Source organism: Hippocampus zosterae, chromosome 18 (genome assembly GCF_025434085.1).
Source record: "Hippocampus zosterae strain Florida chromosome 18, ASM2543408v3, whole genome shotgun sequence".
Lineage (NCBI taxonomy): Eukaryota > Metazoa > Chordata > Actinopteri > Syngnathiformes > Syngnathidae > Hippocampus > Hippocampus zosterae.
The window spans coordinates 17322845-17349884 of NC_067468.1; the positions used below are offsets into that span (position 1 = coordinate 17322845).

At 47.8% G+C, this 27040-nt stretch overlaps 3 protein-coding genes and 2 long non-coding RNA genes across 6 annotated transcripts in view; 4 read left to right on the top strand and 1 right to left on the bottom strand.

Moving 5' to 3' along the window:
- Nucleotides 1-7195, top strand: LOC127591683 (3-hydroxy-3-methylglutaryl-coenzyme A reductase-like). Its single transcript, XM_052051994.1, has 20 exons — nucleotides 1-157; nucleotides 936-1103; nucleotides 1176-1287; nucleotides 1380-1467; nucleotides 1849-1933; nucleotides 2023-2128; nucleotides 2200-2306; nucleotides 2546-2665; nucleotides 2736-2869; nucleotides 3227-3450; nucleotides 3783-3871; nucleotides 3949-4143; nucleotides 4221-4379; nucleotides 4508-4665; nucleotides 4742-4847; nucleotides 5093-5263; nucleotides 5652-5792; nucleotides 6095-6253; nucleotides 6474-6628; nucleotides 6705-7195. The coding sequence occupies exons 2-20, from the start codon at nucleotides 939-941 to the stop codon at nucleotides 6754-6756; spliced, it is 2526 nt and encodes an 841-aa protein (XP_051907954.1). The 5' UTR covers nucleotides 1-157; nucleotides 936-938; the 3' UTR covers nucleotides 6757-7195.
- Nucleotides 7196-7350: 155 nt separating this feature from the next.
- Nucleotides 7351-11517, top strand: LOC127591684 (gastrula zinc finger protein XlCGF57.1-like). The gene is made up of 3 exons (XM_052051995.1): nucleotides 7351-7817; nucleotides 8334-8756; nucleotides 9721-11517. Exons 1-3 carry the CDS (start codon nucleotides 7742-7744, stop codon nucleotides 11211-11213), a joined length of 1992 nt encoding a protein of 663 aa, XP_051907955.1. The 5' UTR covers nucleotides 7351-7741; the 3' UTR covers nucleotides 11214-11517.
- A 351-nt stretch (nucleotides 11518-11868) lies between these two features.
- LOC127591685 (zinc finger protein 239-like) lies at nucleotides 11869-14502 on the top strand. The gene is made up of 3 exons (XM_052051996.1): nucleotides 11869-12233; nucleotides 13024-14133; nucleotides 14219-14502. Exons 1-3 carry the CDS (start codon nucleotides 12203-12205, stop codon nucleotides 14224-14226), a joined length of 1149 nt encoding a protein of 382 aa, XP_051907956.1. The 5' UTR covers nucleotides 11869-12202; the 3' UTR covers nucleotides 14227-14502.
- Nucleotides 14427-19210, bottom strand: LOC127591687 (uncharacterized). Its single transcript, XR_007959929.1, has 3 exons — nucleotides 19004-19210; nucleotides 17322-17477; nucleotides 14427-14552 (listed from the first exon to the last, which is right to left on the bottom strand). It is a non-coding gene; the product is annotated as an uncharacterized LOC127591687 (long non-coding RNA).
- Nucleotides 19211-22556: 3346 nt separating this feature from the next.
- The window catches only part of LOC127591686 (uncharacterized), a 6599-nt gene continuing 2115 nt past the window's right edge, over nucleotides 22557-27040 (top strand). The window contains exons 1-2 of one of the 2 annotated variants that reach the window (XR_007959927.1): nucleotides 22557-23054; nucleotides 24394-24521. This is a non-coding gene — a long non-coding RNA (uncharacterized LOC127591686). Of the gene's footprint in view, nucleotides 23055-24142; nucleotides 24282-24393; nucleotides 24522-27040 lie in introns of those variants that run through there. The other variant, XR_007959928.1, reaches the window with a different exon arrangement.

Genomic DNA, 27040 nt, shown 5'->3' on the forward strand with positions numbered 1-27040 from the left:
CAAGTGACGCGAGGGTCGTTGCGTAATCCCTTCCGGGTTACTGTATCAACTGGGGCTCCTCCTCCCCGTTAAGACTGCGAGCCGACACGGACGCGGACGGGACGTTGGTTCATTATCATGGAAACAACTCGCTGAGCACCAGAAGACGCGATCGCAAGTGCGTATGTTTTTAACCGAGATATTATTATTTCGAGAGAACGTTGTCCCCGCGTACCGATCAAACAACATTTTTTTCGGCGAGTACGACGTAATGAATGTAGACGCGACGGACGGACGGCTAATGCTAACACCGGGGCGCTAGTTTTATCGTTAGCGTTGTCGCAATGTGTTCATGTTGACGCCACGAATGCCTCCAAATTGGGTGGAATTCTGTCTAAAATTGCGTTTGGGTATATAAACGTAGAGGAAATCGACGTGTTAGCTGTCCGTCGAACGTTACCTCGCCTCTGTTGTAACTTCACCATCGTAGTAGGTAGCCACCCTCTGCCTTGTTTTGAGGACAGCAGTCACGTGTGAACACTACAAGTATGCCACTTCACCTGAAGGGAATATCCGAAAGTACTGTTTTCATCTGGATGAAGCTCCTAAACTAACCTCAGCATCCACAAGATGGCAAGGCGTTGCTAGTCTGAAGGAAGCACCGCAGATCACTTCAACATAGTTCCGTGGCGCCATGATGCCCAAAATGTGGCCAATCGCCACTTTTGTCCAATCAAAGTCCGCCAGTTGGCTGCATCATAGTCCCTTGGTACCTAAGCGCGACGAGATGGTGCTTTTGTGAACTCAACTTACTGTAACCTAGTTCCCTTGCACCAAGGTTTCAGAAGACCGCGGGAAAAGTCCACCGTTAGCTCAATCGGCGAGCGGACACTCGCGCACGCTCGCGGACTCCCTCTGGCCGCGGAGCGAGCGCGAGACGTTTTCTCTTTCCGCAGAGCATGCTGGCGAGGCTGTTCCGCCTCCACGGCCTGCTGGTGGCCGCCCACCCGTGGGAGGTGATCGTGGGCACCCTTGCGCTCAGCGTCTGCCTCATGTCCATGAACGGCCTGGCCGCCAGCAGCCACGCGTGCGGCTGGAACCGCTGTCCCAAAGCGGAGCGCGAGGTGAAACTTTTGCCGCCGCTCGCTCTTCAGGCCCGGCCTGGGAAACCTGACCGCCCGCCTTCCCCTTTTTAGCCGAGCCACGGCAGCGACGCCGTCATCCTGACCGTGACGCGCTGCGCGGCTCTCATTTACATCTACTTGCAGTTTCGGAACCTCCGACAGCTGGGCTCCAAGTACATTCTGGGTCGGTATCCTTTGCATCTCTGAAGACCTTTGGACTGCCATAAAAGCTCACTGACTTTTTTTTCTTCTTCTTTCTTTTGTGGGGGAGGGTAGGTATTGCCGGCTTATTTACATTATTCTCCAGTTTTGTTTTCAGCTCGGTCGTCATCCACTTCTTCGGCAGAGAGCTGACCGGTCTCAAGTAAGTCGTCCCCATTGGTCATGCAGGTGCCCCCCCATCCATGAATGTACGGATGACACAAGTTTCACTCTTTGAATTGTGTCACGGAACTAAATCGACTCTCGTGACGTTCACATTTTTGGACGAGTGCCTGCAGTTAACTTTACTCTTTTGGAAAATTCCCAAAGTTAGTCATTTTTTTAATGTTTTACAACCCACCCAAAAATCATATCATATATATGTATATAATAATAAATACTGTAGTGGTCGTTTTTTTTTTGTACATAAAAGGTTGACTCACCCGTTGCAATACCATAGATAGATGGATTGTGTGTGTTTCAAAACGTTCCTTGGAGACAATGTGGTTCTAACACGGTCCTGTCGCCCCCCCACTCCCCCTAGCGAAGCGCTCCCTTTCTTCCTCCTCCTCATCGACCTGTCCAAAGCCTGCACGCTGGCTAAATTTGCCCTCAGCAGCAACTCTCAGGTGAATGCGCCAACCGTGACGCGTCCTCCTCACGCAGGGAGCCGAAATGCTGGTGGGCTTATCGTGCGTGTGTGCGTGCGTAACCTTAGGATGAGGTGAGGGAGAACATCTCCCAGGGCATGGCCATCTTGGGCCCCACCTTCACGCTGGATGCTCTGGTGGAGTGTCTGGTCATCGGGATCGGCACCATGTCAGGTAGGACCCGCTGCTGCCGTCGCCGGTGGTGATACGTGCTCAAGATCACGACTTGAATCGATGTGGTCCAGGTGTGCCGCAGCTGGAGATCATGTGCTGTTTCGGCTGCATGTCGGTGCTGGCCAACTACTTTGTCTTCATGACCTTCTTCCCCGCTTGCGTCTCGCTGGTTCTCGAGGTGAGGCGGCCGAAAATGGCAAGCGGGACGTCTGAGTGAGAGCAGATTGTTACTCATCGATACGTTGAGGCCCGGTCCGTTTGATTTGGTGAAATATCCGAGGGCGCTCTTGTCAGAGAGTGCGAGTCAAAACGCCAGCGAGCATTTTTTGAAACCTCCACAAGATGTTTTTTGCTCCCCAAGCCTTGTCGGGGGGTCTTTGCTGTTTGATGTTGACGTTTTCCCTCCGGCGTGCGCAGTTGTCGATGGAAAGCCACGAGGGTCGTCCCATCTGGCAGCTGAGCCATTTTGCCCGCGTTCTGGCCGAAGAAGAGCACAACAAGCCCAATCCCGTGACGCAGAGGGTGAAGCTCATCATGGTGAGTTGCGGCGCCGGCGCCTCGGTCGGCGCAGTCTCCGACGTCACCGGGACCGCGTCTGTCTTTGAAGTCGCTGGGACTCGCTCTGGTCCACGCCCACGCGCGACTGGCGGCCGAGCATCCGGGCCACAACCGGACAGAGGCGGACTCCGCGCACAAGAGGCCGGCGCGCGGCGCCTCCATGCGGCCGCTACAGCTGAATGGGTATGGAAGGAAAAAAAAACAAAACCAAACGTCCTATCAACAGTAAGATTGCTGTCGTCTTTGTCATTCGCTGTTTTGCCTTTTCAATTGGCAACGACAAATACAAAAGTGTTGTTGGTCTGTTGCAAAATGTGTATTTTTCCTCCATTTTAGGCTGGCGTCCAATTGGCCTGAATTTGCTTAGACTATTTTTAATGGCTCACGCACGCGCCAATCTTGAGCCGTTCAACCACAAAGCCGCCAGGGGATCCGCGAACCATATTAGGGCTCTCCCCTCGTGGGCGTTCTCCACATTTTCTCTCCGGTGGCCTTGCGCGCGCACGTGCGCACGCTAATCCCGCCGCTGGCGCTCCTCAGGGTGGACATGGAGCAGGCGATCACGCTGGGCCTGGCCCTGCTGCTTGCCGTCAAGTACGTCTTGTTCGAGCAGAGCGAGACCGAGTCGTCGCTGTCCGTCAAGAACGCCTCGGGCGGCGCGCCCCCCGCCCGCCGGTTGGCGCCCGCGGCCCGTGGCTGCTGCGCCATGGACTTGGCCAACAGCGGCGCGGCGGCGGGGTCCGGAAGTTTGGGCGAGGAGGAAGGTGAATAATTGCTTCTTTTGGCGACACGTCAGCAGTCACATTTCACCACAGTTGTTTCTTGAACAGAAATGGGATCCATTTTTTCAAAGGAAAAAAATGTCTCTTTTACTACATTTTCCTTTTTTCCCATTTGTTTTCACCTCGCTAATTTTCTTTTTTTGTCAAGACGTGAAAAATGTCTCAGTTCGCAGGTATTTATTTTTTCACCCCCCAAAATTGTTCCACAAGAAGTATTCGCTTCTGAGGGTTCCCGAGAGAAAAGCGGTGGCGCAAAGTCTTATTTTGCCAAGAATCGTTTTTTTGAAGGCCCGTTTTGTTGACGCGCTTCACAGCAGAGGAGGCCGGCACGCCCGATGAGCCCAAAGCCGAAGCTCGCCCCCGCCCGCTCCAGGAATGTCTGGACATCCTCGCCGATCCGCAGGTGAGCTCCCGCCCGACTCCGGCGACGTCGAATTCGCGGCCGTGGCATCAGACCGCGCCCGCTCGCCGTCTTTCCAGCGAGGGCCCCGCTGCCTCAGCGACGGCGAGGTGATGGACCTGGTGGCGTCGCGGCACATCCTCAACTATAAGCTGGACGCCGTGCTGGAGAGCCCCGAGAGGGGCGTGGCCATCAGGAGGGAGATGTTGTCTGCCAGGCTGCCCCTTCCCGCCGCCTTGTCGTCGCTGCCGTACAAAAACTACGACTACGCCAAGGTGAAGGCGACGCCAACCTTGCCGCCGTGTGTTCCTTTGGAACGGGACGGAGGTGATGCGAAGGTCCCGTTCGGCAGGTGATGGGCACGTGCTGCGAGAACGTCATCGGCTACATGCCGGTGCCGGTGGGCGTGGCCGGCCCGCTGCCCTTGGACGACAAGCACTTTTACGTTCCCCTGGCGACCACCGAGGGCTGCCTGGTGGCGAGCACCAACCGGGGCTGCCGGGCTCTTTCTGTAAGTGCCGACGCGTATCACGCCTGCGTCCACCTTTTTTCAAGCTAAAAGAAAAAAGGCACGGCGAGAAAATAGATTTAAGAAAAAAAGTTCCAATATTGAATTGATCTTGCGATGGCTTGTCGCAGCTGAGCGGGGGCTGTCGCAGCAGGGTGCTCGCCGACCGCATGTCTCGGGGTCCCGCGGTGCGCCTGCCTTCGGCCTGCCGCGCCGCCGAGGTCAAAGCGTGGCTGGAGAGCGCCGAGGGCTTGAGCGTCATCAAAGACGCCTTCGACCGGACCAGCAGGTGCCGTGACGGGCGCCGCGGCCGACTCGTCGATTGACGCGTCGCCGGGCTGACGCCGCTTTTTTGGCCCGACCAGGTTTGCCCGGCTGGAGAAAATGCTGGTTGGCTTAGCGGGGAGGAACCTCTACATCCGCTTTGAGGCGCCCACCGGAGACGCCATGGGCATGAACATGCTCTCAAAGGTGCCTTCCCACGTCCGTGGATACACAAAGTGCCGTTCTCCTTGCTTTATGTACGCCAACTGGGAATGGCAGAACATGTTTTTGTTTTTTGTTTTTTTTTGGGTGGGGGCTTTTCGTTGAACGGGGTACGTGTAATATTCAGTTGCGAGACTTAGTTCTGACAGTCCACCTCTTTAGGCCGAAATATGAAAATGAGTTGAGCAAAAATGCGTTTCTTTGCTGGAGGGAATGACATCTGTTTGCAGGGCTGCGAGAAGGCCCTGCAGCGACTGCGGCAGCAGCATGCCGACGTGGAGGTTCTGTCCGTCAGCGGCAACTTTTGCACCGACAAGAAGTCGGCCGCCATCAACTGGATCCTGGGCCGCGGCAAGGGCGCCGTGTGCGAGGCCACCCTCCCTGCCAAGGTGGTCCGCGAGGTAACGGGGCAAAAAGACGTCCAAAAAAAGAGAGATCTGAAGAATTGAATGACATTTTAAACCCGAAATGGCCCTTGTTTTCCAAGTCACTTGTATTTTCTTGACAAAAGTTGTGGTCTGCAAAGTCAGATTTTATGCGATTGTAGTCATGGTAGCCCCCCTCTTGCTCCCCCATTCCAATCGGATTTTAATTTGTCTTTGGTAGGAAATAAGTGACATTTTTCCCCCCATGGATTTTCAACTCTATTCAAATGTTTTTTTTAGCCAACAAAATGTGGTGGGTTTTCTTTTCCTGAAAAAAAAAACCCTGTGATTTTGAAAGTCTGCGACACTCGGATCTTGCCGTTAAAAAAGTGATTTCAGGAGGATTTGTTTTTCGTTAAACGAGGTGCTGAAGAGTAACACGGCGGCACTGGTGGAGCTCAACATCAACAAGAACCTGGTGGGTTCGGCCATGGCAGGCAGCATTGGCGGCTTCAACGCGCACGCCGCCAACATCGTGGCGGCCATCTTCATCGCCTGCGGCCAAGTGAGCGCACAACCGGGTTCTTCTATCGCTCTAGTTTGTTTAATTAAGAAGATGGCGATGAGTTTCTTGGAATTTTATCCTGCCAAATGTCAAGAAGCCCCCAAAATCCCAAGGCGCCAAACGTCGAGGGTTGGGGAAACGCTGACGAAATGACAAAACCAACTCCACATCCCGTCACGGTCATTGATTTCAACGGCGATGTGTTTTACGTGTAAAGTGAAGTGAATAGAAGGCGAAGGTGGTGCTGGATTCATCGCCGTCAGTGGAAAATGAAGCGCAAGGACGCCGTGTTCTGTTGGCAGGACCCCGCGCAGACTGTCAGCAGCGCCAACTGCGTCACGCAGATGGAAGCGGCCGGCCCCGATGGCGAGGACCTCTACATCAGCTGCACCATGCCCTCCATCGAGCTGGGGACCGTCGGCGGGGGCACCAACCTGCCAGCGCAGCAGGCCTGTCTGCGGGTAACTAACTACCAAACGGAGGAAACCGAGTTGCTCATTGTCATTCTAAGTGAGAAAAAAGTGGACACTTCCAAGAAGAATGGGGTGGTGGGGGGGTTCCCCCACTCATGTTGTTGCCAAAAGGAAAAGAAATCACCTCATAAGAAGTCATCACCCCGTGACAATAGTAGGCTCATTTATTTCAGGAAGTGTTGTCCTTCCAAAAATTGTTTGTGCGTAGATGCTTGGAGTCCAAGGCACCAGGCCAGAGCAGCCAGGCGAGAACGCCCGGCAGCTGGCCCGCGTGGTCTGTGCCACCGTCCTGGCCGGGGAGCTCTCCCTCATGGCGGCCTTGGAAGCGGGACAACTCGTCAAGAGTCACATGACCCACAACAGGTGCGGCCAAAGACTAGCCACTTTCCTTTGGAGATGAGAAACATTATTCGAGACGAGAAACATGACTTCGTTTCAGGTCCAAGTCCAACTTAGCCGCCATGTCGTCACCTTCTGGGGACGCCTCGTGACACTTGCTGACGCCGTTTTCCTGTGGAAGACGGATGCCGGCGGCCATCTTGATATCCGAGTCGTCAGAGTCCATACTGTCAAGCGACTCGAGACGTGCGATGCCCACAGCGAGAGCTCATTTAGCTTTTCTTTTTGAATGCTTGTTTTTTTTTTTTTTTTTTTGCAATGAGGAGACTCTCGAAAGTGGGGATGACAGATTTGAAAGAAGGCTCCGAACTTTGAAGTGTATTTTGAGTCTACAAGAATATGAAACTATACCATACCCATGTTGAGAGAACCACGTCGTGTACACATTTCCACGTTCAATGCTGGGGTGAGCCGAAAGTATAAGACAATTCACGTGACGTCTTCTGCGTGACTACATACATTCTGGAAACAAATCGGCGGGTCTTTCATGCACACTGTACACAATGGAGGAATAAAACGAGTTGACAATTATTTATCCTGGCTTTGAAATGACCTGGTGGAAGCGGTGGGCAAATGTTTTCAACATTAGCCGACGGTTAGCGGTGGCTTTTGTTGCCACATACGTCTGCATTAGTATCTTCCATTTTCCAGATAAGTACATTTTGAATGGTATCAGTTCTGCACGCTTACGACATTTGGGTTGTTTTATTGTCACTTTTTTTTCAGCTTGGAGTCAAATTTGTCCAAGTGTAATGCCGTACCTTTTGCGTCGTACTTGTATTGCCGCGTACGTCTTGACGTAACAACACGTCACCAAATTGTTCTTCCGGAATTAGCAAAGCGCATTCAGAAATCTCGACACAGTAGTCTCTTAAGTGATTACAGGTTCGCTTCCCATTAAACTCGTTCAGGTGCTCGTTGAATCTTTTCGAGCTCATTGTAGCTCATCTTATTCGAGCTGCTTTTAGTTTAGCTTTTCGTTCTGGCCGCTAACAAAGGAGACGCTTTTTAAAAAATATATCAACATATCGCTCAGTACAAGCGGGAGCGTAAAGCGTTGTGATTATCGTATTAAAAATGTTTGCAAGAAACAAAGTAAGGTACGAGAGGCAACTTGTTCGAACAAAAGCGGAGAGCGGTCCACACGGAAGAGGTTTGTTCGCTTGCTCTCGCTTGCTCCCACGTCAAGTCGATCTTTCTTCAAGTGCATTCTCTCTGGACTCCTCATTCGGGCACTGCATGACATGACGTATCAACATCCCAAAATGTCTCCCGTGTGGATGTGAACGTGTTCTCTATCGTTGCGCGGGCCCATTTCAGCAGGCTTGCTCTGAAAGGCTTGTGGCTAATGCTGTGTTATTAAAATGGAACAGCTTTGGGGAACCTAAATGGAAAACGCATGCGAGATTTGTCCTTTTTTGCCTCTTCGTGGCTGGTTTGCTGAACACAAGGCAAGTCAGATTCCTTCTTTGACAAAGAGACACTGCGTGCATATTTTAAATATAGTTTTACTCCCTTTGCGGTTGTCTCCACAAGTTAAAACACCTTTATTTAAACATCGTAAATGTGTTGAGCACGAATGGGAAATAAATCGACTCATTGGATAAGCAAAGATTCCATTCGATAAACTTTACCAAACCGTGTTTGTTTGTCCTGTCGTGTCCTGCAGACGTCAGTGAAAAATACCTTCATCCTGACCAGCAGGAGCCAGAGTCCCGTGACATGAAAGAGGAGCAGGATTTGGAGCCTATTCAAGTTAAAGCTGAGGAGGAGGAGCAGCAGCCGCCGCCGCCCCCCCGCAGCAAAAATCAAGAGGAGCAGCAGCCAGCACGCATTAAAGAGGAGGAGGATTTCACGGAATTGCCAGTGACTGGTGTCCATTTGATGACTGAGGATGAAGGTCAATATGGGGCGGGGAACGAAGGGGCGGAGCCTCCAAACAACCCCTCGAGACAACAAACGACAACCGCAGATGATCAAGACCACCGCGGAGGATCGCCGGCAGACGGCCTCTTTGCTCCGAAATCAGATGGTGACGACGCAACGTCACACGCTCCTCACAGTGATGACGACAACGAGGACGATGACCAAGGTGATGTGACGCGTCGCACCGACGACAAACTCGGGAAATGTTCTCAGTGTGGGAAAACTTTGGCCTATGAGTCACATTTGAAAACACGCACGCTATACGACGCTGGAGAAGAAGCTTTTTCCTGCTCCCACTGCGGTCATTCAGTCTCCCAGACGGCAAAAGCATCAGAATCAGACTGGTCTTTATTGGCCAACTATGTAGAACACGCAAAGGAATTTGTCTCCAGCAGAAACGCACGCAAGAGAGAAACGTTTTGGCCTGTTCAGTTTGCGGTCAAAGCTTCTCCTCAAAAGGATATGTCAAATTTCACACCCAAACCCACACTGGCGAGAAAGCTTTTGCGTGCTCATTTTGCAAACAACGATTCTCTACCAAAGGGAATTTACGAATCCACATGAGAATTCACACCGGAGAGAAGCCCTTTGCCTGTTCGCTATGCGGTCAAACGTTTTCCGAGAGTCGCGTTTTGACCACACAACAACGTCGTTTTTCCCCGATGAAAAAAACAAAAGAAAAACAACAACGATCATACGTAGCTTTTAAAAAGAAGCGTTTGCTACTTTGTAAAAAGCCTAAAGGGAGCATTTCTCACGATCTGGTCCGAAAGGGTTGTGTAGCAATCCTGGCCCTTCACACACAACGGTCACAATCATTGGCCACTTGACGATTATGAATGAGTACCTTGACGTACTCTCTGACAGTAGTTGCACAAACGTTACATTGGGTCTCGTGATTTATGACGGGGAATTGTAGAACATAACTTTCGAGCCTTAAATATATCAAATGAAATGTGTTGACAAGGACATTATTTGGACCTGCCATTCAAAATGTTGTCACTTTTTTTAGGTACTCTTTTGTGTTTATTAGATGTTTTTTTTCACCTCCCAGTTCCATGACCTATGATCGCCTCGCAAAAGAATTGAAACGATGAAACCGTGTATGTTTGTCTTCTTATGTCGTGCAGACGTCTGCGAACAACATCTTGCTCCTGAGCCGCAGGAGCCCGAGTTGTGTGACATTAAAGAGGAGGAGGAGGCGTTGGAGGCCCCCCGTGTCAAAACGGAGGAGCAGCCGCAGCCTTCATACATTAAAGAGGAGGAGGATTTCACAGAATTGCCAGTGACTGGTGTCCATTTGAAGACCGAAGATGAAGGTCAATGTGAGGGGGAGAACCACGGGGCGGAGCCTCCAAGCAGCAGCTCAAGTCAACACGTGAAAACAGAAGGCGACGGCGACCACCATGGAGCGCCACGAGCAGACAGCCTGTTAGCGCCACTATCAGATAGCGACGACATCGCGTCAGACTCTCCTGACACCGAGGATGAGGATGAGCAGTCGGAAGGTGATCTGACACATCACACTGACAGAAAACGCTGGGACTGTTCTCAGTGTGGGAAGACTTTTGTCTACAGGTCTCTTTGGAAAATGCACATGATTGTCCACACCGGAGAAAAACCTTTTACCTGCTCAATTTGTGGTCGAAAATTCTCTCAAAAGGGAAGCTTAAGACGGCACACCATTACACACACGGGAAAGAAAGCTTTTGCCTGCTCCGTGTGCGGTCAACAATTCTCTCAAAAAGGAAGCTTGAGGAGACACACGATAACGCATACGGGAGAGAAAGCGTTTGCCTGCTCAGTGTGCGGCCTAAGATTCTCCTATCGACACACTTTGGCCAATCACACAAGAACGCACACTGGTGAGAAAGCGTTTGCCTGCTCAGTGTGTGACCGAAGATTCTTTCAAAAGGTACACCTCACCTCGCACACGAGAACACACACAGGAGAGAAACCTTTTGCGTGCGCATTCTGCGACCTCCGATTCTCTGTCAAAGGAAATCTTAGAATCCACACGAGAATACACACCGGAGAGAAACCTTTTGCCTGTTCGGTATGCGCTCAAAGGTTCTCCGAAAGCCGCGTTTTGACGACGCACATGAGAACGCACACCGGAGAGAAACCTTTTGCCTGCTCGGATTGCGGCCGCAGCTTCTCCACAAAGGCAAACTTAAAAACGCACACGAGAACGCACACGGGCGAGAAACCCTTTGCCTGCTTGGTGTGCGGTCAAAGATTCTGTGAGAGGCGCACTTTGACCACGCACACGAGAACGCACACTGGAGAGAGACCTTTTGCTTGCTCGCTGTGCGGTAAAAGATTTTCTTCGCGCAGGTACTTCCAAGCGCACGCCAGAACGCACACCGGTGAGAAACCCTTTGCCTGCTCAGTCTGCGGCCAACGATTCGCTCACCAAGGCAACTTAAACCGTCACACGAAAGCGCACAGCGGAGAGAAGCCGTATACTTGCTCGGTGTGCGGCAAAGGATTCCCTCGAAAAGAGACGTTTAGGGCACACTCAAAAACACACACTGGCTGCTCAGTATGCGGTCAAAGTTTCTCTCGTAAGGATCAGGTCAAAAGACATATTTGCGCTGGTGAGCGCAGCAGAGATCAATGACCGTCGAAATGAAAATGGACATTCGTATTTGACATTCACTGACGCCGACTTGAAACATTGTCGGAATCTATCGACGCTTTTGTATTCTGCCGCTCGTGTTCTCGGTATCTTCTTCAGAGCCTCCTGCGGAAAAGGGTTGTCGACTAGCACTCGTGCTAAACCGATGAAGGCAACGTGTCTAGTTTCTCTCACGTTTTGGTGATGTCCATGTCACTCAAGTGGACGATTGACTGAAAAACCTTTTAGTTTATTCTGATCAGATGGAAAAGTGTAAATAGGATCCTGAATAAAATACCGTAATCCAGACAGTGGTACTAACTCCATTTATTCGGGGCGGTGGCGAGCTTCCAGTGAAAAGGTCAAAGGTCAGAGCCGATAACCATGGTTGCGTGGTGATTACTTGTCAAGGCCCAAATGACAGTAAAAGTGGTTCATTTGCTCTTACAGCTAACACCCAACTCCACTTTTAAGTTTCCACATTTCTTTTTTGTTTTTTTTTGTTTTTTTGTGAACCTTCAGAGGAAGCAGGCAATCGTTCAGTTGCACGATTCCCAAATAAGCCATGAAGAAAAGGAGCGTCTCGGCCTGGGGACCATCACCGTGGCAGATGCACTCGTATTCATACGCATTGACACATTCCTCGCGTTATTATGCAAGGCACCGATAGCTTCGTAGGTTCTCGGTAGCGAGAAGTTTGAGTGTTAAACAACGGCGTGGTTCGCGTGTTCGCCTCTTGTGAAATTTGTCTAAGGGGAGTCGCCGTATCTCGTCAGCGGCAGCTGTAGCAACTGGCGCTAGTCGCACGCACTTCACTTCTTACGCGTGTCGCTTCTGTGCTGAACGAAGCCTGGCTACCGTACGGCACACGCCTCGCTACTGTTGTGGAGCAAACGATCACTCGTAAAATCTTCCTGTGCGATAAAACTGGCGTCCGTGCACGTTGAAGATTCTCGGCCTTGCTTAGCATTTCTGAGCTAGCCGCAAACAAAATGGACGCGCCTGCTGCCAACCAACTCCTCGGTAAGCAGAGATCACACGTGAGCGTCGAGTGGCCTTTTTTTCTGACCTTGTCTTCATTCATTTCAAAAATAGCAAACGTCGAAAATATCACATCTGGTAGTACGAGCAGTTTCCAAGCAATGCGCACCGTTGTCCACATTGCAATGCGGCGTGATGTACAATGTTTGTATCCGTGCTTCTCTAGCGGCGCCATCAACGAGTACTGTATTTAGGGCAGTGCTTCTCGATTATTTTGTGTCATGCCCCCTGCCCCCCGCCTAGGAAGAAGAAAACATCCCCCCGCGAAGATAAAGAAATATGGACCAACTTACAACCAACAATAGCTTTATTAACTGCAACAGAAAACATTTCAAAAGCATGTGAAATTCAAAAACTAAAATCCTTAATTATATTTGACTGACCATGTCAAACCATACGATAGGGAAAAATAAAATGACATAAAATCAATAAACAATAATGCGTTCAAAGTGAGCACCAACAATATCAAAAAAATACTTTAACCAGAAAAAACAAAAATATATAATTTGCGCTGAGTTTTTTTTAACCAAAGATGATGTCTGGATTAATGGCTACGATGAGCACGTTTTGCAATGCACAGCTTTTCGAAGCTTTTTGAAGCAGGACATAGCAACTCTCAGCTCCTGCTCAATGTGTAGCCGGGCGGGACCTTGCTACACATCGTGACGTTGTAGTCGGAAATTTACAAATGAGCATCTGACAAAGGTGTGCTGTTCCTTCCTGTGAACGGTGCTAATGCTAAATGTAGTGTTTGCCTTCTTGCGTCCCACAGACATGAGTGAAAAATACCTCAGCCGTGAGCAGCAGGAGCCGCGGTTGCCTGGCATTAAATACAAGGCCTCCGAGCATCTTTGCATTCGAGAGGAGCAGCAGATGCAGCTCTCCAACATCGAAAAGGAGGAGGAAGAGCAGGTAGATGACATCATAGAGTTGACGTCGACTGGTGTCCCATTGAAGAGCGAAGATGACGGTCATTATGAGAATGGAGGGGTGGAGCCTCTGAGCGGCTGCCCAAGGCAACACTTGACAACAGAAGGTGATGGCGACCTCTGTGGAGGATCGCAAGCAGACGGCCTGTTAGCACCGTTGTCGGAGAGCGACGACACCTCGCAGTCTCCGTGCACTGATGATGATGATGAGGAGGAGGATGACGATGACCAAATGACACGGCGCACCGACAACAAGCGCTGGAAATGTTCTCGGTGTGGAAAAACGTTTGTGTATAAGTCACTTTTGAAAAGCCACATGATATCCCACACTGGAGAGAAACCTTTTGTCTGCTCAGATTGCGGTAAGAGATTCTCTCATCGGGGCCACTTGAGAACACACGCAAACACACATACTGGTGAGAAACCTTTTGCTTGCTCGGTATGCGGCCAAAGATTTTCTCAAAATGGAAACTTAAGGACACATATCAGAAAGCACACTGGAGAGAAGCCTTTTGGCTGCTCAGTTTGTTGCCAACACTTCTCTACACAGGTGAGCTTAAAAACACACACAAGAACCCACACTGGAGAGAAACCATTTGCCTGCTTAGTTTGCAATCAAAGATTCTCGGAAAGGGCAAACTTGAGGTCACACACAAGGACACACACTGGAGAGAAGCCTTTTGCTTGTGCAATCTGCGGTCAGGGATTCTCTCAGAAAGGAAGCTTAACAATACATACAAGAACCCACACTGGCGAGAAACCGTTTGCCTGCTCAGTTTGTGGTCAAAGATTCTCTGAAAAGGGAACCTTGATCAAACATGCGAGAACGCACAGTGGAGAGAAACCTTTTGCCTGCTCAATTTGTGGTCAATGTTTCTCTCAGAAGGGAAACTTAAAAGTACACACGAGAACCCACACTGGTGAGAGTGCGCAAAGATTTTACAACAGGGAACGTTTATAAGATAAGATAAGATATCCTTTATTCGTCCCACATTGGGGAAATTTACAGCCTCCAGCAGCAAGAATGTATGTAGAAAGAAGAATAAGAGTGTGTTGGTGAGTAACACACTCTTATGAGCAAAGCATTGTGGGAGCATTTCCGAATAAATCGGAGCCCTCCAATCCGACCTTTCAGTTCAGGTTCACGGTACCACTTTTAAACACATTTATGAAAGCAAACTGAAATCAATCTGAGCTGATGATGAAAAGAAAGAACATCAGACGGAATAAATGATGTATCCAAAACAAATAAGAAAATAAGTGTCACAAAACATGCATTTAAACTCGATTCTTAGTGCCGCAAAGCATGGTGGGAGCTCTTCCTTCGACATTACATTCAATAAAAAATGGCTTCCGCTCTTGCTCCTTTTTACTGATTTAATGATATTCTGTAAAAAGTTCTAGAGACATTCTGACAATTTTTCCAATCTTCACGATGTGTTTTAAGATGTTTTTGAAGTTGTACGCATTTCTAAATTTGAATTGTCTGCGCGTATTACAACATATGGTCGTGGAATGCTGGGCGGAAAACTATACCTTCCCAGCATCCATTGCGGCACCCACGAACAATGTAAATCGTGTTTAAATGTCTGTTTTAGGGACATTTTTTCTTTTGTCATTGCTTTTATTGTGTCATTTTTTAGTCATTGCTTTTATTGTGTATTTTTTTTACTCGTACTTTATTCAGTTTGCTATTACCAAATGTGATAATTAAGATAAGATAAGATATCCTTTATTCGTCCCACACTGGGGAAATTTACAGCCTCCAGCAGCAAGAATGTATGTAGAAGGAAGAAAGGAGAAAGAGAAAAAAAAACAACAAACATCTTTCAATTAAATACAATATGAACACAAATGGATAAAATTACGAGTCAGATGTGACACCTTGATTGTAAAGGGTATGACGATTAATCAATTGCCAGTGCCAATCCCTATGTAATCAAACTATGTGCTTGCCGCAAGAAAATAAATTGGATTAACCACGCCTGGACAGTTCGGTCTCACCCACGTGCCCCCCTTTCCCTTACCCTCACACACACACGGAAATAGTGTTACTGTGGCTTTGCTGCCTCGTAGATTAAAGGGTCTACTTTCCACGGATGTATATTTTCTTACATTAAATGCTTCCTAATTTTACTTCTATCGCCACCATAATCGCATTTTACCCTCCATTTGAAACGCATTACTCCAGACCTGTTTACGCGAAAACAAGATTTGTGCTAAAAATCCTTTTCTTCCAGCCAAGAGAATGGAGAGGCGCGGCGAGCTGTTTTTGCAGAAGTTTGGAAGGGCAGCACACAGCCGGTATGATTTGTCTTGATTAGCCAGCCGCGGGGAAGGGAATCAAGTTGATTGACTCCAGTCGGACTTAAGTGGACAACTTTGGGGACAATTTCAATTTGTTACCTCAGCTCCTGGAACCAAAGTGCTGTGGCTAATCTGCGAAAACATCGTGACTAGATTGGACAGGATTTGCTTGGTTTTTCTTTAATTTTTTTAAAATACGGATTGATTTGGGTCATGCTCGTTCCTTGAATCTTAAGACTTCTTTATGACCAGCAAATAGGTGACCTTTATGACATGTTTTCTTTCAAGTTGGAGTCACTCAAATTGGGGTTGCTCTCTTAGGTGCTTTCGTGTCACTATAGTAATCTGTGTTTGATTTCGACACTCGAGGAGTGAAAATGCTTGCGTGTGGAAACTTGCTGATGCTGTGGATTTCTCTGCATTTCGGCGTCTTGAGCAGCTTTCAACTTTGAGCTCTTCGGTAAGTTGAACCAAACCAACACAAACACCATCAATGCTTGTGTGTTGCAGCTGAAACTTGATAGTGGGTGAATTGATCCAAAATTAGTGATTACAATGAAGGCATTGCCGATTATCAATATAAGGGACGTGAATAAAACAAAATACAGCTCAGCTTGAATTGATGATAAACACGTCAGTGTTGACTGTGAAAGGGATGCTTGTATTATATATTCGCGAGTTAAAAACAAGATCTATGGTCAATATGTATTTTCTATTAAAACTGCCCCAATCTTTGCCTGTTTTTTTTAAAATTGGATGTAATCCAAAGGCTAAAAGAAAAGGAAATAAAAGTAAAGCCAGCATCTCCGAGCCCTGAATATGGCTCCCTCCGGTGGAGACCTCGCCCCATTGCACCCCTCCATTTTGGATAGGACTTTCCCATTGGTCGTTGACACACTCTTGGGAGCCTTTTTGCAGCAGCGAAAACAACAATGGCATTCGCAAAGAATTCTTTGCTGTCATACGACTAGCTGTTGGATGATTTAGGTATTCATTCCAAATTCGTCCACGTATCAACTCATGTTGAATGATCTAGCTCAAAGCCACACTCTCCGAAGGCCTGTGTGTCTCCCTCCGGCGGACACGCTGCGCCATCGCACCCTTCCAAACCGTTTGAAATGTCGGAAGGTGCGCTTTGTGCTCCTCGAACCGGTTTGGGGAGCCTTTAGCAGCCACAAAACTAATGAGGGCATGAGAAACAATTCTGCCCTGTCGTCTCACTTGCTTTTCGTCTCTTTGTGCTTTCATCGACCAACTCGTTTATTGAATTGTCTTCCAAAAAAACAAAGCCACAATCTCCGAAGGTCTGAATGTCTCCCTCCGGTGGACACGCCGCGCCATCTCACCCATCCTCTCTGAACTTCCTGTTCAATCACGGTACCGCATTAAAAAAACTTATGAAAGTAAATTGAAATCAATCTTAGCTGATTATGAAAAGGGAGAACTCTGAATAAAAGATGTATCCAAAACAAATGGGAAAATAATTGTCACAAAGAAAATGGGTGTCACAAAACGCAATTAAAAGAAATTATTAGTGTTGCAAAGCATTATGGGAGCATTTCTGAACATATCGTAGCCCTCCAATCCAACCTTGCAGTACACGCACGGTACCACTTCTAAACACATTTATGAAAGCAAACTGAAATTAATCTGAGCTGATGATGAAAAGAAATGGACAACCGACAGAATAAATGATGTATCCAAAACAAATAAGAAAATAAGTGTCACAAAACGTGCATTTAAACGCGATTCTTAGTGCCGCAAAGCATGCTGGGAGCTATTCCGTCGCCATTACATTCAATATAAAATGGCTTCCGCTCTTGCTCCATTTTACTGATTTAATGACGTTCTGGAAAAAAAATTAAATGACATTCTGACACTTTTTACAATCTTCATGATGTATTTTAAGAAGTTTTTGAAGCATTTCTATATTTGGTCTGTGTGTATTACAGCATACGCTTGAGGAATGCTGAGCGGGGAAATTGTTTATCTTCCCAGCATTCACTGCGGCACACGTAGAATGTAAATTGTGTTTAAATGTCTGTTCTATGGACATTATTTCTTTAGTCATTGGTTTTACTGTCACTTTTTACCCGTACTTTATTCAGTTTGCTATTACCAAATATGATAATTAAGAATTGGTTGTGACACCTTGACTGTAAATGGTATGGCGATAAATCAAGTACCAATGCCTTTCACTTTGATTTCAGTTGCTGTCTCACCTTAGCAATCAAGTGAGTGCAGGCAGCTTGGGCAGCTTGGGCAGCTTGGGCAGCTTGGGCAGCTTGGGCAGCTTGGGCAGCTTGGGCAGCTTGGGCAGCTTGGGCAGCTTGGGCAGCTTGGGCAGCTTGGGCAGCAAAATACTTGATCGCGCCAATTTGAACATGGCTTGATCATGCCTGGTCTACCTACCACTTTAGAGTAGCTTGAATTGATAGTTTCATTTCAAGCCGAAGTGATTTTCTCCATGACATAGCATGGGCTCCATCACACGCTGGGCCTTTCTCCACTACATGGAATGCTCTCAATCTCAGGCTGGGCCTTCCTCCGTGACAAGACATGTCTTCCATCTCATGCTGGGGTGCGCCCGCCCCCCTCACGCGGAATATAATTGTCGGGAAACATAATTGTCAGAACACACATACTTAAACACCGCTAAGTATGATGGGAACTATAGCAAAAAAACGAACGAAAAATCGACTGAATAATTAATGTATCCAAACATATAAGAAAATAATTGTCACAAAGAAAATAGTCGTCAAAAAACGCATTTAAATGCAATTCTTAGTGACGCAAAGCATGATGGGAAATATTCAGCAAAAAAAAAAGCCACAATCTCGAAGGCATGAAAGTGTCTCCCTCGGGTGGACACTCCACGCCATCGCACCCTCCAATCCAAATTTCCAGTACAATCATGGTCCCACGTTAAAAACGAAATTTATGAAAGCAAACTGAAATCAATCTGAGCTGATGGTGAAAAGAGAAAAAACGACTGGATAAATAATTCATCCAAAACAAATAAAATAAGTGTCACAAAACATGCATTTAAACTCGATTCTTAGTGCTGCAAAGCATAGTGGATCATTTGCAAACATTATACAACGCTCCAATCCGACCTTCTAGTTAACTCACGGTGCCACTTTTAAATACATTTATGAAAGCAAACTGAAATCACGCTGAGCTGATGATGAAAAGAGAGAAAAAACGACTGAATAAATGATGTATCCAAAACAAGATAAGTGTCACAAAACATGCATTTAAAATCGATGGTTGGTGCCGCAAAGCATTCTGGGAGCTATTCCGTCGCCATTACATTAAAGGAAATGGCTTTCGCTCTTGATCCTTATCCTGATTTAATGATATTCTGGGAAAACAAAAATTAAATGACATTCTGACACTTTTTCCAATCTTCGCGATGTATTTTAAGAAGTTTTCGAGGTGTACGCATTTCTATTTTCGAATGGTCTGCGTGGATTTACAACATACGGTCACGGAATACTGGGCTGGAAATTATACCTTCCCAGCATTCATTGCGGCACTCAGGAAGTATGTAAATTTGGTTTAAATGTATGTTTTTATATACGTTATTTCTTTACTTATTAGATTTATTGCATCATTTTAAGTCATTGTCTTTATTGTGTCATTCTCAATCATATTTTATTCAGTTTGTGATGACCGAATGTGATAATTTCGAATTTTATGTGACACCTTGACTGGAAGGGGTGGCGTGATTGTATATACTCCAATGCATTTTGCATTGCAACTAAAGGTTACATTCCTGACAGGGCGCCTTTTTAAAGGCGATACAAGCCCCCTGGTTTACAACACCGCTCGTTGACATTGGAGCTGCAGGCACCTGTGCTTCTGCCTACAGCTGGGATCTGCAAGATCGTCTTCAAGTGATTCGTCCAAGACCACCATCTACAAGGTAAGACTAATTTTTGTCTTGAGGCGAGTGCCCCTCCCCGGAGGCGAGTGCCCCTCCCCGGAGGCGAGTGCCCCTCCCCGGAGGCGAGTGCCCCTCCCCGGAGGCGAGTGCCCCTCCCCGGAGGCGAGTGCCCCTCCCCGGAGGCGAGTGCCCCTCCCCGGAGGCGAGTGCCCCTCCCCGGAGGCGAGTGCCCCTCCCCGGAGGCGAGTGCCCCTCCCCGGAGGCGAGTGCCCCTCCCCGGAGGCGAGTGCCCCTCCCCGGAGGCGAGTGCCCCTCGAGTATTTTGAAAATGGCGGAATGCTCCTATTTGTGGTTGGAGTTCAGTGGGTTATGGGTAGGAGCGGGGTTCCGACCTAGGGTTAGTTAGTAGAGATGTTGGTGTTGTGGGTTGGTGTTGTGGGTTTGGGTTGTAGTTGTAGTTGCGGTATGCGTTGATCTGCCATTCGCAAAAATGCCTAAAACTGGAACGGACTAACGCTTACTGCCGAATCCTAACTCTAATCAAAACCCCTAACCCTGATTCTCCCGCCAACTCACCCCCAAGCCCCAAGAAACGGGTGTCCAAACTTGGTCTTCAAGGACCGCTGTCCTGCCTGTTTTTCATCTCTCCCAGGAGCAACGCGCCTGATTCAAATAATCAGGATCGTTCAAATGCTGGCTGATGAGCTGATCATCTGAATCTGGTGTGTTGCACCCGTCGGAGCTGGAAAAGTGGCCCTCAAGCCCCGGAGTTGGACACGCCTACCCTCACATCCCAATCCTCATGCTCAACCAACACCTAACCTCAAACCTAATCTCCCCCCCCCCCCCCCCCCATAAGAGGATGCCGCAGTTTCTTGTATACCGTATTCCTCAGTTTGCAGTGACAAGGTTTGACCAACAGAGGGCGGCTATCGCTGCTTGCTGTGCAGGGCCAAAGGGGCTCTCGCATTTTACAGTGAAGAACTCCAACTTCGACGCCTAAATTCTGTAACCCCTGACCCTAACCCCAATCGCCAGACTCCCCAACACTCGTACGCCACTTCAACATTGACGTGAGTGGTAGATTGATAATTGCTCGATTTTCTTCCAAGTTTTCCTTGAACAGGGTTTCACCATAAAGAACAAATTCTCAGCAGCACAAGGTAAGTTGATGTTCACTCGATCCGAGTTACTTTGCAAAAAACAAACACGATTTTTGTTGTGCCAGGTCCAAAGAGGACACGATAGCTGATGTCTGGAGGATGATTTGGGAGCAGGAGGTTATTCTGGCGCACCTGAAGGAAGTGAGTGGTTGTCATGCAGCGAAACGGGAAAAAACGGCGGCATAAAAGGGACTTCTGACCTCCCCAAAATTTAATTCGGGTCTCACCCTAATTTTCTTCAGTTAATCTAAAATTCCTTGCCATTGCAAGTGGCAAGAGTAAAATGGAGGAATAGTCAAAGCGATGGTGGAGCATGAACTTTCCAAGGGCTCTGAAATTGCAATTTGAAACAAAATGAAAGCTGTCCATTGCCATGTAGGACGTGTGTGACAGTTGCTGTCACTGGCTGGATCGGGGCTGCTGGACCTACAGGCACGTGGCAGTGGAGGACTCGGACGTACTGGTGGATTACACCATACGCAAGTTCTACGTCCAACACATCAGAAGCATCGAATGGCTCGTTCTGGGCAACGATTTTCACTTAACACTTTGTTCATCTCGTAGCAATCGAATGATGCCGGGTGTGGTCACGCCGCTCCATTTCACCAACTGGCCCAACTTCGGCGTGTCCTTCAATCCCATCGGCATGCTCAAGTTCCAAGAAGGTCAAAGGCGCTCAAGCCGCCCGTCGCGCCCATCGTGGTCCACTGCAGGTACATTACATGCATCGCGCTTCAAAATATTTCTCTGGCTAATGTTAAGAATGTAACTACATGATTAAGTCCGTACAAATCAATAATAGTTACATTCATAACGGAGACCAATAAACCAAAGTTGACAAGCCTGATGTTTACACCTCCCCCAGCGCTGACGTTGGTCAGACGGGCAGGTTTATCGTGATTGATGGTATGATGGACAAGATGCACGCTGGACACAAAGCGGTAGTTTGGAAATCCGAGAGCAGCGTCTGCAGCTCTTCCAGACCGTGGTGAGTCGGAACTGCCCCAAAACCTCGTTTTGTACATGCGGTGTGGTAAATTCACACAAACGGTCCTGGCTCGTTTCTGTCTTGCAGATGCAGTATGTGTTCATCTACCACACGCCAAAATGCGTAACTCTCACCGCCTTAACTGTATTTGTGATTTAATGTGAACTGTTCTGTAATCCCGAATGCATTATCGCCTCACCCCATCACCTGCCTATCCTCTTGAACAAAATCCCTTGAACCCTTACTCTGAAGGCCTAACCTCTAATGCCTATACAGATAATTACCTAACCTAAGAGGCCGATCTGCTTTACCCTAATTTCTAACTGCAATCTCAAACCTCGAGCGCCAACCCTGAACATCGTGCCCTCAACCATAAAACCCTAACACTGTCAACCCCATCTTTTAATCCCTAATCCTACCCCTCACCACTTTAACCATATTCCAAATGCAAACTCTAAACCTCAACCTGAATCCTAAATTCCCTTGCACCCTCAGACCCAGGGGTGTCCGAACTCTGTCCTTGGGCGGCTGTCCTGCCCGTTTCCCAGCTCCCCCAAGAGCAACACGCCTGATTCAAATAATCAGGATCGTTGTAATGCTGCTTCAGAGATGCCTGATGAGCTGACCATCTGAATCAAGTGTGTTGCAGCCGGGAGAGATGCAAAACGGCCGGGACAGCAGCCCTTGACGACATTTTGGACACCACTGGTTTAAGGGTAAAGGGAAATTAGGATGAAGGTTAGTTTAGAGTGAGCATTTGGGATATGGTTAAAGTGGAGAGGGGTAGGATTAGGGATTAAAAGATGGAGGGTTGAAAGTGTTATGGGTTGAGGTGAGGGCACCATGTTAAGGGTTCACACTTGAGGGTTGAGATGGGGTTAGAATTGGGGTGAGGAAGAAAGGCATCTTTGGTTAGGTGGTTAGATGTATAGGCATTAAGCATTCAGAGGGAAGGGTTTGAAGGATTTTGTTTGAGGATACTCGGGTGTTGGGCTTATGGGATGATGCATTTGGGCTGTTCGGGTTTGGCTTGCAGACGGTTTGTTTCCACGCTTTTAGAAGGATACGGGTTTAGTGTTTAAAGTTGGGTTATGGTTGAGGTTAGAGGAAGGGTGAGAGGGTTTGAGGTCATTCTGAAATGTGATCAGTTGGTCACTGCAACCCTAAAGAATACACGTTTGGGGTGTTATAGGTTGGGGTAAAGGGTAGGATTGAGGTTAAAAAGAGGTGTTAAGCCTAAATCATAACGGTAAGCCCAAAACCTGCTCAAGCCAACCCGTAATGCTGACTTTCTCACACCTAACCCTCTCACCCTATCCCCCAACTACCTAACGGTTAACCCTCTCTTCCAAAAACCCTTTCTCTAATCCCCTCACCCAATTCCAAACCCAGACGCTTGTTCCTTGCACCTGTCATGAGCTTTTTTCAGTTAGTGGAGATGACAGCGCTGTTGGACGGTCTACGCTGGTGTGGCCTAGGATAAGGAGAGGAACGCCAGTGCTGACTTGTCGATGAAACGAATTTAAGGTACAGAAGTGAACCAATCCTTTTTTTTTCGTTAAATGGACACTGTCTTGTTTACTTTGGAACTTGGCTTTTTGCAGACGTGTTCACATAATGAGCATAACTTTGATCACTGAAATGACACTATTCTCTCCTCTGTCATCTAGAACTGCTTCAGTCGTGTATGCGGGAGAAGTGGCTCAGATTGCATCACTGTCATCATTTGGAAGTATGGTGCATTTCTGCTGTTTATTCTTGTTGATGAGTGTGCACCGTTCTAATAAAACTAGATGCCTATCTGCGTCACCTCAACCATAAACCCTTAACACTGTCAACCCTCTAACTTTTAACCCCTAATCCTACTCCTAACCACTTTAACCATATTCCAAGTGCTAACTCTAAACCTCAGCCTTAATCCTAATTTCCCTTAAACCCTCAAACCCAGGGGTGTCCAAACTCTGTCCTTAAGGGCTGCTGTCCTGCCCGTTTCCCAGCTCCTCCAAGAGCAACACACCTGATTCAAATAATCAGGATCGTTGTAATGCTGCTTCAGAGATGCCTGATGAGCGGATCGTCTGAATCGGGTGTGTTGCAGCCAGGAGAGATGCAAAGCAGACAGGACAGCGGCCCTTTTGAGACCAAGTTTGGACACCCCTGAGTTTCAGGGTAAAGGGAAATTAGGGTTACGGTTGAAGTTTAGAGTAAGCATTTGGGGTATGGTTAAAGTGGTGAGGGGTAGAATTGGGGGATAAAGTTGGAGGGTTGACAGTTAGGGGTTTATGGTTGAGGTAAGGGCACGATGTTCAGGGTTAACCCTCGAGGTTTGAGTTTGGGGTTAGGAATTGGAGTAAGGCAGAGAATTTTTGGGTTCAGTGGTTAGATGTATAGGCATTAAGGGTTAGGTGTTCAGAGTCAGGGTACAAGGGATTTTGTTTGAGTATAGTCGGGTGTTAAGGTTATGCGATGACGCATTCAGGCTGTTCGGTTCGTCATACAGGCGTGGGTTTGGTGCGTCGACGCTTTTAGGATACGGGGGTTTGGTGTAAGTGTTTACTACCTAACGCTTAATCCTCTAATCCAAACCCGGGTGCTTGTTCGTTGCACCTGTAATGAGCTTTTTCACAGGCCTGGTCTATTTAGTGGAGATGACGGCGCTGTTGGACGGTATGCGCTGGTGCGGCTGGATGGGTTGTGGAGCCGAGGATTAGGAGAGAGAGGAACGTCGGTGTTGACTGTCGAAACAAATTTAAGGTACAGAAGCGAACCTTTAATTTTTTTTTGGTCAATGGACACTCGGCCCTCTTGTTTACTTTCAAACTTGGCTTGTTGCAGACGTGTCCACATATTGAGCTTTTTTTCACAGGCCTGGTCTATTTAGTGGAGATGACAGCGCTGTTGGACTGTCTGTGCTGGTGTGGCTGGTTGGCTTGTGGAGCAGAGGTCAATGAGGAGAGGAACGTCAGTGCTGACTGTCAATGAAACAAATTTAAGGTACAGAAGTGAACCAATCTTTTTTTTTTTTCTTCAGTCAATGGACACTGTCTTGTTTACTTTCAAACTTGGCTTGTTGCAAACATGTGCACATATTCAGCATAACATCTCTGGTCACTGAAATGACACGCTTCTTTCATCTAGGACTGCTTCAAATGTGTATGTGGGAAAAGTGGCTCAGATTGCATCACTGTCCGTGTTTTATGTGTTGTGTGCTACATCAAACCAGCATTTGGAAATGTGGCGCATTTCCGCTGTTTATTCTTGTGTTGATGAATGTGCACTGTTCCAATAAAATCTTCACACTCGGTATGCTAACCTCCTCACCAACCCTTAACAGTAAACTATAACCCTAACCCTGTACCCTCACTCCTAACCAAAACCCTCAAATCACCTACCCTGAACGCTAACCTCCATAATCCTTAAGCTAATGTTAAATCTTAACCTTTAATTCTCCCCTGACATATTTAACCCAATTCATCCGTAAGACTCTAAATCCGCAACCCCTAAATCCTAAAATTAAACTTGAACCCTAACCCTCATCCATACTGCAGGCATGTCCAGCCCTGGGCCTGGAGGGCCACTGTCCTGCCAGTTGTCCATTCCCGGCTGCAACACACCTGATTCAGATGATCAGCTCATCAGCCATCTCTGAAGCAGCATTGGAACGATCCTGATTATTTGAATCGGGTGTGTTGCTCCTGGCGAAGTTGGAAAACGGGACAAGCGTCCCTTGAGGACTGAGTTTGGAGACCCCTGCCTTTTACCCTAATCTCCCTCACTCAAACCCTAATTCCCTAATGCAAACACTTGTCCATGTACTTTAGCCTCTAAACAATGATCCCCACACCTCTTAACCTCACTATAAACACTAACCCTCTAATCCTAACTAAACTAACATTAACCCCAAACCTTGACCCACAAAATGCTAGCCCCTAATTAACCCGATTTGACAATGCAACCCCCACATCAGAGCCCCGGGCTTGGAGGTCCACTGTCCGGCCCGTTGTCCACCTCCAGGCTGCAACACACTTGATTCAGATGATCAGCTCATCAGCAATCTCTGAAGCAGCATTAGAACGATCCTGATTGTTTTGAATCAGACGTGTTGCTCCTGGCAAAGTTGGAAAAGGGTCAGGACAAGCGTCCCTTGAGGACCGAGTTTGGACACCCCTGCCTTTTACCCTAATTCCCTAATGCCAACACCTGTCCATGTACTCTAACCTCTAAACCATGATCCCTACACCCCTTAACCTAACTATAAACACGAATCCTAACTAAACTAACATTAACCCTAAACCTTGACCCACAAAATGCTAGCCCCCAATTCTAACCCGATTTTGACAATGCAACCCCCACATCAGAGCCCCGGGCCTGGAGGTTCACTGTCCGGCCCGTTGTCCACCTCTCCTGGCTGCAACACACTTGATTCAGATGATCAGCTCATCAGCAATCTCTGAAGCAGCATTAGAACGATCCTGATTTTTTTTGAATCAGGCGTGTTGCTCCTGGCAAAGTTGGAAAAGGGTCAGGACAAGCGTCCCTTGAGGACCGAGTTTGGACACCCCTGCCATTCTCCCTAATCCCCTTACACAAACCCTAATTCCCCAACCTTCAATGTTAATACCTGTCCTTGTACTCTAACCTATAAACAATGACCCCCTCCCCTACACCCCCTAACTACACTTATGGTAATCCTAAACCTTGACCCAGAAAATGCTAGCCCCTTAATCCTAACCCGATTTGACAATGCAACCCCCCAAATCCGAGCACCAGCCTTCATCCATACTCCAGGAATGTCTGGGCCTGGAGGGCCAATGTCCTGCTTTTTTTCCACCTCTTTCATGTGTAACACACCTGATTCAGATGATCAGCTCATCAGCCAGCTCAGTCATTAGAATGATCCTGGTTATTTGAATAAAGGTGTGTTGCTCCCGGCAGAGCTGGAGAAACAGACAGACCAAGTTGGGACACCCCTGCCCTATCCTGAACCTTCTAACTCTAAACGCTAGCCCTGTACCCTCGCCCCTATCCTAAACCATAACTCTTGAATCCCCTACTCTAAACCCCTAACACTTTAAACCCCCAAGGCCAATTTTAAATCCTACCTCTTAATCCCAACTCCCGAACCAGACCGTTAACGCTAACCTCGTATAACCCTAATCCCCTGTAACCTCTTAACCATCAATGCTGAAACGCCAAAATGCTGAACCCGAACTGCCTAAACACCTAAGGGTCTCACTCCTAACATCAAATCTTAACCCTGATCCTCTTAATCCTATCCCTAACTTGAAACCCAGATTCTCCAGCCCTAACCTAATACTAACTCTGGCCCTACACCTTGTCTGAACCTAAACCCTACTCCAAACCCGAACTTTCATCAGAACTGCCGAAACACCTAACCTAAAATGCCTAATTCTAACACTAAAAGCAAAATGTCCTCTCCTTAACTTCTACCTAACCCACAACCATGACTCGGAGCTTCTCAAACCTAACCCCTCACCCATTTACCTAAACCC